General features: G+C 41.3%; 1 protein-coding gene across 1 annotated transcript in view; it reads right to left on the reverse strand.

Annotated features, from left to right (window-relative positions):
* The window catches only part of LOC129833711 (protein rogdi homolog), a 27,860-nt gene extending 15,408 nt beyond the window's left edge, over window positions 1–12,452 (reverse strand). Inside the window, exons 1-4 of the mRNA XM_055898488.1 lie at window positions 12,229–12,452; window positions 10,928–10,999; window positions 9,375–9,457; window positions 6,973–7,027 (exon numbers count right to left, since the gene is read on the reverse strand). Of these exons, the coding sequence (XP_055754463.1) occupies window positions 6,973–7,027; window positions 9,375–9,457; window positions 10,928–10,999; window positions 12,229–12,303 (285 nt within the window). The 5' untranslated portion in view covers window positions 12,304–12,452. The remainder of the gene's footprint in view (window positions 1–6,972; window positions 7,028–9,374; window positions 9,458–10,927; window positions 11,000–12,228) is intronic.
* Window positions 12,453–12,460: the final 8 nt, after the last annotated feature.

The following is a 12,460-nucleotide window of genomic DNA, read 5'->3' on the forward strand; positions in this document are numbered from 1 at the left end:
CATGTTCTCTCTACTAAAACACATTACAGAACCTGACATTGTAACATGTTCTCTCTACTAAAACACAATACAGAACCTGACATTGTAACATGTTCTCTACTAAAACCCATTACAGACAGAACCTGACATTGTAACATGTTCTCTACTAAAACCCATTACAGACAGAACCTGACATTGTAACATGTTCTCTCTACTAAAACCCATTACAGAACCTGACATTGTAACATGTTCTCTCTACTAAAACACATTACAGAACCTGACATTGTAACATGTTCTCTACTAAAACACAATACAGAACCTGACATTGTAACATGTTCTCTACTAAAACACATTACAGACAGAACCTGACATTGTAACATGTTCTCTACTAAAACACATTACAGAACCTGACATTGTAACATGTTCTCTACTAAAACACATTACAGACAGAACCTGACATTGTAACATGTTCTCTACTAAAACACATTACAGAACCTGACATTGTAACATGTTCTCTCTACTAAAACACATTACAGAACCTGACATTGTAACATGTTCTCTACTAAAACACAATACAGAACCTGACATTGTAACATGTTCTCTCTACTAAAACACAATACAGAACCTGACATTGTAACATGTTCTCTACTAAAACACAATACAGAACCTGACATTGTAACATGTTCTCTCTACTAAAACACAATACAGAACCTGACATTGTAACATGTTCTCTACTAAAACACAATACAGAACCTGACATTGTAACATGTTCTCTCTACTAAAACACAATACAGAACCTGACATTGTAACATGTTCTCTACTAAAACACAATACAGAACCTGACATTGTAACATGTTCTCTCTACTAAAACACATTACAGAACCTGACATTGTAACATGTTCTCTACTAAAACACAATACAGAACCTGACATTGTAACATGTTCTCTCTACTAAAACCCATTACAGAACCTGACATTGTAACATGTTCTCTACTAAAACACATTACAGACAGAACCTGACATAGTAACATGTTCTCTACTAAAACCCATTACAGAACCTGACATTGTAACATGTTCTCTACTAAAACACATTACAGAACCTGACATAGTAACATGTTCTCTACTAAAACCCATTACAGAACCTGACATTGTAACATGTTCTCTCTACTAAAACCCATTACAGAACCTGACATAGTAACATGTTCTCTCTACTAAAACACATTACAGAACCTGACATTGTAACATGTTCTCTACTAAAACACATTACAGACAGAACCTGACATTGTAACATGTTCTCTCTACTAAAACACATTACAGAACCTGACATTGTAACATGTTCTCTACTAAAACCCATTACAGAACCTGACATTGTAACATGTTCTCTCTACTAAAACACATTACAGAACCTGACATTGTAACATGTTCTCTCTACTAAAACCCATTACAGACAGAACCTGACATTGTAACATGTTCTCTACTAAAACCCATTACAGAACCTGACATTGTAACATGTTCTCTCTACTAAAACCCATTACAGAACCTGACATTGTAACATGTTCTCTACTAAAACACATTACAGACAGAACCTGACATTGTAACATGTTCTCTCTACTAAAACACAATACAGAACCTGACATTGTAACATGTTCTCTACTAAAACCCATTACAGAACCTGACATTGTAACATGTTCTCTCTACTAAAACACATTACAGAACCTGACATTGTAACATGTTCTCTCTACTAAAACCCATTACAGAACCTGACATTGTAACATGTTCTCTACTAAAACACATTACAGAACCTGACATTGTAACATGTTCTCTCTACTAAAACACATTACAGACAGAACCTGACATTGTAACATGTTCTCTACTAAAACCCATTACAGACAGAACCTGACATTGTAACATGTTCTCTCTACTAAAACACATTACAGACAGAACCTGACATTGTAACATGTTCTCTACTAAAACACATTACAGACAGAACCTGACATTGTAACATGTTCTCTACTAAAACACATTACAGAACCTGACATTGTAACATGTTCTCTACTAAAACCCATTACAGAACCTGACATAGTAACATGTTCTCTCTACTAAAACCCATTACAGAACCTGACATTGTAACATGTTCTCTACTAAAACACATTACAGAACCTGACATTGTAACATGTTCTCTCTACTAAAACCCATTACAGAACCTGACATTGTAACATGTTCTCTACTAAAACACATTACAGAACCTGACATTGTAACATGTTCTCTCTACTAAAACACATTACAGAACCTGACATTGTAACATGTTCTCTACTAAAACACATTACAGAACCTGACATAGTAACATGTTCTCTACTAAAACACATTACAGAACCTGACATTGTAACATGTTCTCTACTAAAACCCATTACAGAACCTGACATTGTAACATGTTCTCTACTAAAACACATTACAGAACCTGACATTGTAACATGTTCTCTACTAAAACACATTACAGAACCTGACATTGTAACATGTTCTCTCTACTAAAACACATTACAGAACCTGACATTGTAACATGTTCTCTACTAAAACACATTACAGAACCTGACATAGTAACATGTTCTCTACTAAAACACATTACAGAACCTGACATTGTAACATGTTCTCTACTAAAACCCATTACAGAACCTGACATTGTAACATGTTCTCTACTAAAACACATTACAGAACCTGACATTGTAACATGTTCTCTACTAAAACCCATTACAGAACCTGACATTGTAACATGTTCTCTACTAAAACCCATTACAGAACCTGACATTGTAACATGTTCTCTCTACTAAAACACATTACAGAACCTGACATTGTAACATGTTCTCTACTAAAACACATTACAGACAGAACCTGACATTGTAACATGTTCTCTACTAAAACACATTACAGAACCTGACATTGTAACATGTTCTCTACTAAAACACATTACAGAACCTGACATTGTAACATGTTCTCTACTAAAACACATTACAGAACCTGACATTGTAACATGTTCTCTCTACTAAAACACATTACAGACAGAACCTGACATTGTAACATGTTCTCTCTACTAAAACCCATTACAGAACCTGACATTGTAACATGTTCTCTACTAAAACACAATACAGACAGAACCTGACATTGTAACATGTTCTCTCTACTAAAACCCATTACAGAACCTGACATTGTAACATGTTCTCTACTAAAACACAATACAGACAGAACCTGACATTGTAACATGTTCTCTACTAAAACACATTACAGAACCTGACATAGTAACATGTTCTCTCTACTAAAACCCATTACAGAACCTGACATTGTAACATGTTCTCTACTAAAACCCATTACAGAACCTGACATTGTAACATGTTCTCTACTAAAACACAATACAGAACCTGACATTGTAACATGTTCTCTACTAAAACCCATTACAGAACCTGACATTGTAACATGTTCTCTACTAAAACACATTACAGAACCTGACATTGTAACATGTTCTCTACTAAAACACATTACAGAACCTGACATTGTAACATGTTCTCTACTAAAACCCATTACAGAACCTGACATTGTAACATGTTCTCTACTAAAACACATTACAGAACCTGACATTGTAACATGTTCTCTACTAAAACACATTACAGAACCTGACATTGTAACATGTTCTCTCTACTAAAACACATTACAGAACCTGACATAGTAACATGTTCTCTGTACTAAAACACATTACAGAACCTGACATTGTAACATGTTCTCTACTAAAACACATTACAGAACCTGACATTGTAACATGTTCTCTCTACTAAAACCCATTACAGAACCTGACATAGTAACATGTTCTCTCTACTAAAACACAATACAGAACCTGACATTGTAACATGTTCTCTCTACTAAAACACATTACAGAACCTGACATTGTAACATTGTAACATGTTCTCTGTACTAAAACACATTACAGAACCTGACATAGTAACATGTTCTCTCTACTAAAACACATTACAGACAGAACCTGACATTGTAACATGTTCTCTCTACTAAAACCCATTACAGAACCTGACATAGTAACATGTTCTCTCTACTAAAACACAATACAGAACCTGACATTGTAACATGTTCTCTACTAAAACCCATTACAGAACCTGACATTGTAACATGTTCTCTACTAAAACACATTACAGACAGAACCTGACATTGTAACATGTTCTCTCTACTAAAACACATTACAGAACCTGACATTGTAACATGTTCTCTACTAAAACACATTACAGAACCTGACATTGTAACATGTTCTCTACTAAAACACATTACAGAACCTGACATTGTAACATGTTCTCTACTAAAACACATTACAGACAGAACCTGACATTGTAACATGTTCTCTCTACTAAAACACATTACAGAACCTGACATTGTAACATGTTCTCTGTACTAAAACACATTACAGAACCTGACATTGTAACATGTTCTCTCTACTAAAACACATTACAGAACCTGACATTGTAACATGTTCTCTACTAAAACACATTACAGACAGAACCTGACATAGTAACATGTTCTCTACTAAAACACATTACAGAACCTGACATTGTAACATGTTCTCTCTACTAAAACACAATACAGAACCTGACATTGTAACATGTTCTCTGTACTAAAACACATTACAGAACCTGACATTGTAACATGTTCTCTACTAAAACACATTACAGAACCTGACATTGTAACATGTTCTCTACTAAAACACATTACAGAACCTGACATTGTAACATGTTCTCTACTAAAACACATTACAGAACCTGACATTGTAACATGTTCTCTACTAAAACACATTACAGAACCTGACATTGTAACATGTTCTCTACTAAAACACATTACAGACAGAACCTGACATTGTAACATGTTCTCTACTAAAACACATTACAGAACCTGACATTGTAACATGTTCTCTACTAAAACACATTACAGAACCTGACATTGTAACATGTTCTCTCTACTAAAACACATTACAGAACCTGACATAGTAACATGTTCTCTCTACTAAAACACATTACAGAACCTGACATTGTAACATGTTCTCTCTACTAAAACCCATTACAGAACCTGACATTGTAACATGTTCTCTCTACTAAAACACATTACAGAACCTGACATAGTAACATGTTCTCTCTACTAAAACCCATTACAGAACCTGACATTGTAACATGTTCTCTCTACTAAAACACATTACAGAACCTGACATAGTAACATGTTCTCTACTAAAACACATTACAGAACCTGACATTGTAACATGTTCTCTACTAAAACACATTACAGAACCTGACATTGTAACATGTTCTCTCTACTAAAACCCATTACAGAACCTGACATTGTAACATGTTCTCTACTAAAACACATTACAGAACCTGACATAGTAACATGTTCTCTACTAAAACACATTACAGAACCTGACATTGTAACATGTTCTCTACTAAAACCCATTACAGAACCTGACATTGTAACATGTTCTCTCTACTAAAACACAATACAGAACCTGACATTGTAACATGTTCTCTCTACTAAAACACATTACAGAACCTGACATTGTAACATGTTCTCTACTAAAACACATTACAGAACCTGACATTGTAACATGTTCTCTACTAAAACACATTACAGAACCTGACATTGTAACATGTTCTCTCTACTAAAACACATTACAGAACCTGACATAGTAACATGTTCTCTCTACTAAAACACATTACAGAACCTGACATTGTAACATGTTCTCTCTACTAAAACCCATTACAGAACCTGACATTGTAACATGTTCTCTCTACTAAAACACATTACAGAACCTGACATAGTAACATGTTCTCTCTACTAAAACCCATTACAGAACCTGACATTGTAACATGTTCTCTCTACTAAAACACATTACAGAACCTGACATAGTAACATGTTCTCTACTAAAACACATTACAGAACCTGACATTGTAACATGTTCTCTACTAAAACACATTACAGAACCTGACATTGTAACATGTTCTCTCTACTAAAACCCATTACAGAACCTGACATTGTAACATGTTCTCTACTAAAACACATTACAGAACCTGACATAGTAACATGTTCTCTACTAAAACACATTACAGAACCTGACATTGTAACATGTTCTCTCTACTAAAACACATTACAGAACCTGACATTGTAACATGTTCTCTCTACTAAAACACAATACAGAACCTGACATTGTAACATGTTCTCTCTACTAAAACACAATACAGAACCTGACATTGTAACATGTTCTCTCTACTAAAACACATTACAGAACCTGACATTGTAACATGTTCTCTACTAAAACACATTACAGACAGAACCTGACATTGTAACATGTTCTCTACTAAAACCCATTACAGAACCTGACATTGTAACATGTTCTCTACTAAAACACATTACAGACAGAACCTGACATTGTAACATGTTCTCTCTACTAAAACACATTACAGAACCTGACATTGTAACCTGTTCTCTACTAAAACACATTACAGAACCTGACATTGTAACATGTTCTCTGTACTAAAACACAATACAGAACCTGACATTGTAACATGTTCTCTGTACTAAAACACATTACAGAACCTGACATAGTAACATGTTCTCTCTACTAAAACACATTACAGAACCTGACATAGTAACATGTTCTCTCTACTAAAACACATTACAGAACCTGACATAGTAACATGTTCTCTCTACTAAAACACATTACAGAACCTGACATAGTAACATGTTCTCTGTACTAAAACACATTACAGAACCTGACATAGTAACATGTTCTCTCTACTAAAACACATTACAGAACCTGACATAGTAACATGTTCTCTGTACTAAAACACATTACAGAACCTGACATTGTAACATGTTCTCTCTACTAAAACACAGTCAAACCCTGCCAGTCAGAATGTTGACAGAGAATAGTCTAGAACCAGAGAAAGGAGACACTCACAGCTTGAGTCAGGGCCTCTCCCTGTAGAGTCAGTACTCCTTTCACCTGGTCCATGCTGCGAAGACAAGACAGCAGGACTCACAAGACTGTCATAACGACAGTGTGGAAGTCCCAGATAGAGCCCTATCCCCTGGAAGTCCCAGATAGAACCCTATCCCCTGGAAGTCCCAGATAGAACCCTATCCCCTGGAAGTCCCAGATAGAACCCTATCCCCTGGAAGTCCCAGATAGAACCCTATCCCCTGGAAGTCCCAGATAGAACCCTATCCCCTACACACTACACTACTGTTGACCTGAGTCCTATGTCATAATGTCACCTTGTCATAGACTCAGGTCCCGGCAGATTAGAAACGTGTGGTTGATGGTGTCTGTAAACAGAAGGTTGTGTAATGGATAAACAAGCCCTCCACTATAACAAATGTTGACAGACAGGAGTTTTCCCTCAACCAAGACACATACAGTACAGCCATGGACCTGAAGCACACACACACACACACACTAACAGATGAGATGTTGGGACTGGCTTCTGAACTTTAAATAGGTGTAACAAGGCATCAGCCTATTTTCGTGCTCTATAGATTGAATCACATTACCCCCCAAAAAAGACCATTAGAAAATAACTAGCTTTGGTTATGCATGTTGTGTGAGAATTTTAATATATATATTTTTTATTTGACCTTTATTTAACTAGGCAAGGCAGTTAAGAACAAATTCTTATTTACATTGACGGTCTAGGAACGGTGGGTTAGCTGCCTTGTTCAGGGGCAGAACGACAGATTTTTACCTTGTCAGCTCTGGGATTTGATCTTGGAACCTTTCGGTTACTGGCCCAACGGTTACTGGCCCAACGCTCTGACCACCAGGCCACCTGCCGCCCCTCTGACCACCAGGCCACCTGCCGCCCCTCTGACCACCAGGCCACCTGCCGCCCCTCTGACCACCAGGCCACCTGCCGCCCCTCTGACCACCAGGCCACCTGCCGCCCCTCTGACCACCAGGCCACCTGCCGCCCCTCTGACCACCAGGCCACCTGCCGCCCCTCTGACCACCAGGCCACCTGCCGCCCCTCTGACCACCAGGCCACCTGCCGCCCCTCTGACCACCAGGCCACCTGCCGCCCCTCTGACCACCAGGCCACCTGCCGCCCCTCTGACCACCAGGCCACCTGCCGCCCCTCTGACCACCAGGCCACCTGCCGCCCCTCTGACCACCAGGCCACCTGCCGCCCCTCTGACCACCAGGCCACCTGCCGCCCCTCTGACCACCAGGCCACCTGCCGCCCCTCTGACCACCAGGCCACCTGCCGCCCCTCTGACCACCAGGCCACCTGCCGCCCCTCTGACCACCAGGCCACCTGCCGCCCCTCTGACCACCAGGCCACCTGCCGCCCCTCTGACCACCAGGCCACCTGCCGCCCCTCTGACCACCAGGCCACCTGCCGCCCCTCTGACCACCAGGCCACCTGCCGCCCCTCTGACCACCAGGCCACCTGCCGCCCCTCTGACCACCAGGCCACCTGCCGCCCCTCTGACCACCAGGCCACCTGCCGCCCCTCTGACCACCAGGCCACCTGCCGCCCCTCTGACCACCAGGCCACCTGCCGCCCCTCTGACCACCAGGCCACCTGCCGCCCCTCTGACCACCAGGCCACCTGCCGCCCCTCTGACCACCAGGCCACCTGCCGCCCCTCTGACCACCAGGCCACCTGCCGCCCCTCTGACCACCAGGCCACCTGCCGCCCCTCTGACCACCAGGCCACCTGCCGCCCCTCTGACCACCAGGCCACCTGCCGCCCCTCTGACCACCAGGCCACCTGCCGCCCCTCTGACCACCAGGCCACCTGCCGCCCCTCTGACCACCAGGCCACCTGCCGCCCCTCTGACCACCAGGCCACCTGCCGCCCCTCTGACCACCAGGCCACCTGCCGCCCCTCTGACCACCAGGCCACCTGCCGCCCCTCTGACCACCAGGCCACCTGCCGCCCCTCTGACCACCAGGCCACCTGCCGCCCCTCTGACCACCAGGCCACCTGCCGCCCCTCTAACCACTAGGCCACCAGCCGCCCCTCTAACCACTAGGCCACCTGCCGCCCCTCTAACCACTAGGCTACCTGCCGCCCCCAGAAGGAATGTAAAGGTAAGTAACATAATCCGACATGTGTTTCTAATCTGTGTGTTAACAGGTCTTCGTTAGACTGGACTAGATGGGGTTTCTTATAATCTACATTATATTCATGTTTTCTGTCTTGTCTATTGTATTGCTATGAATCAAGGAGACAAATTTTATGTTTTTAAAATGGCTAACAAAAGAATCAAAGTCACTAACTCAACCAATCAATCAATCAATCACCCAACTGATCAATTAACCAATCAAATCAACGAATGAATCCCTCCAAATCTTACGTTGAGCTGCCCAGGATAAAGTTCTCCTGTTTCAGTTGGCTCTCCAGTCCTGGGGTGGGAATGGTGAACCTCCTGGATGCCTCCTGGTGACATAAACATAGTACACAATCTAGTTATATAGTACACAATCTAGTTATATAGACACAATCTAGTTATATAGTACACAATCTAGTTATATAGACACAATCTATACTGAACAAAAATATAAACTCAACATGTAAAGTGTTGGTCCCATGTTTCATGAGCTGAAATAAAAGATCACAGAAATGTTCCATACGCACAAAAAAAAGTATTTCTCTCAAATTTTGTGCACAAACTTGTTTACATCCCTGTTAGTGAGCATTTCTCCTTTGCCAAGATAATCCATCCACCTGACAGGTGTGGCATATCAAGAAGCTGATTAAACAGCATAACCATTACACAGGTGCACCTTGTGCTGGGGACAATAAAAGGCCACTCTAAAATGTGCAGTTTTGTCACAACACAATGCCACAGATGTCTCAAGTTGAGGGAGCGTGCAATTGGCATGCTGACTGCAGGAATGTTCACCAGAGATGTTGCCATAAAAGTGAATGTTCATTCCTCTACTACAAGCCACCTCCAACCTCATTTTAGAGCATTTGGCAGTGTGTCCAAATGGCCTCACAACCGCAGACCACGTGTATGGTGTCGTGTGAGTGAGCGGTTTGCTGATATCAACGTTGTGAACAGAGTGCCCCATGGTGACAGCGGGGTTATGGTATGGGCAGGCATAAACTACGGACAACAAACACAACTGCATTTTAATCGATGGTAATTTGAATGCACAAAAATACCGTGACGGGATCCTGAGGCCCATTGTGAGGCCCAATTTTCTGCAAGGTATGTGTGACCAACAGATGCATATCTGTATTCCCAGTCATGTGAAATCCATAGATTAGGGCCTAATGAATTCATTTAAATTGACTGATTTCCTCATATGAACTGTAACTCTGTCAAATCAGTTAAATTGTTGCATGTTGCGTTAACATTTTGGTTCAGTGTAGTAAACCTGTACACAATCTAGTTACAGCATTGTATCTCCATCAATCTAGTTACAGCAAATATCTCCATCAATAATTCAATAAAATGTCTTGAGAAGCGTGAGTACAAATAGCAATCAACTCTGACAACAGTACACCGAAATCAAACAACACTTGAAGAATTTAGTTACACAACAACCTAGCCAAAGTTGAAATGTCTGGGAATGCATTTGTTCTACATGGTTTACCATTAGTCATGATAATCTCCTGTTAAAGGATCCTCCTCTATGGCTATGGGGTCAGTGTACCACAGCTAGGTCCAACCCAATATTGACAACTCAGCAGTGTTAAGACACCATTGTCTCGTATTGTGATCGGAGCTCTTTGATCCTATGGAGCCAATACTTAGTTGTTGGGTGAAGTTGATCCTAGACGCTGATCTCGGATCAGTTTGGGATTTTCCCCTACTAACGGTAAGGTTAGGATAGGGCGAGAGGAAGCTGAGCTTAGATCTGTACCAAAGAGAAACTTCACCCCAGAGCTAATATTTACCTTCAGTATATCCTGGAGCTGCTTCAAAACAGCATGGACCTCCTCTTTCAGCAACCAGTTAAACTCCTCCTCCTGAGGGGAAGGAAGGGAGGGAGGGAGAGAACGAGAGAGGAGACAAACAAGATAGTTATTGTGGTGGTCAGCAGAGATAGGGATAGATAGGCTTATTCTGTTCTAGAATGATCACATTATCATGGTTCCAATTAGAATTCCACTGGTGTTCTGAGAATGCTGTGGTTCTACTTCCCAGAATGCAGGAATCAAAGCATTACAATGATTCACTCTAATTCTATGGTAGAAATGTCATCTGAAAGGAAGCAACAGAGGCATGTTGCTCTACATACATACCAGTACCTTTAAGAGACCTGCTTCTGTATACTAGCTAGCTATATAGAAAGCCCTGCTTATATCTGCTCTCTCACTGGGGAGTTCTTGGATGAAGCCCACCCTTGAGGACTGAATGTGACGCCTGACACCTATGGATCTATAGGTCGAGCTGTGTACAGAAGCCTAGATATATGGGGTTGGCAGGGCAGCGGTGACCTCACCCATCAAAGGCTGTAAATCATTCAATGTGACTATTATGAGGACTTGGATCATACTGTATATCACGTTGTCATTGACAACCAGCAGAACAGAGCTTGCCGACACAAGGCAGCAGAGCAGTTTTATTCTTGGCACTGTCAGGCGCTAAGGCAGTGAGTGTACAAAACATTAAGGACACCTTCCTAATACTGAGTCGTATGCTGGGATGCTGGCCCATGTTGACTCCAATGCTTCCCACAGTTGTGTCCGGTTGGCTGGATGTCCTTTGGGTGGTGGAACATTCTTGATACACACAGGAAACTGTTGTGTGGAAAAACCCAGCAGCTTTGCAGTTATTGACACAAACTGGTGCACCTGGTACCTACTACCATACCCCTTCAAAAGACACTTCAATCGTTTGTCTTGCCCGTTCACCCTCTGAATGGCACACATACACAATCCATCTGTCAAGTCTTAAAAATCCTTATTTAACCTGTCTCAGTCCTCCCCTTTGTCTACACCGGTTGAAGAGGATTTAACAAGTGACAAGAGATCATAGCTTTCACCTGGTCAGTCTATGTAATGGACAGAGCAGGTGTCCTTAATGTCCCTTTTAATCACGCAAGAAGATCGCATGAGAAAATATACACCCATAATAATAACAATCAATAGTTGGCTAGCAAAATAGCTAGCTAGACGTCGGTGAATAACTAGCTAGCCAAGATTAACCCATTTATGTTGTTAGCTAGCTTGTCATGATCCTGACCCTTGCTTACCAAAACAGCCCTCTCGGCTTGGCTTGGACCCGACATCTTTGGTAGTTCAGATAAAGATCTTTGATGATTAAGCATTCCCGCAGGCAGACTGGTCCACCAAGTATATAAACCAGAAGATCTTCAACCCGTCTTCTTCTAGGGTTGTGTTTACGTTCAGCAAGATAGTTCAGTCACACGTTAACAATTCATCTTGGCCCCGCCCCCTAATCCCTTCTTTGGGAATGAACTACCG

The sequence above is a fragment of the Salvelinus fontinalis genome, chromosome 34 (genome assembly GCF_029448725.1).
Source record: "Salvelinus fontinalis isolate EN_2023a chromosome 34, ASM2944872v1, whole genome shotgun sequence".
NCBI classification, from domain to species: Eukaryota; Metazoa; Chordata; class Actinopteri; order Salmoniformes; family Salmonidae; genus Salvelinus; species Salvelinus fontinalis.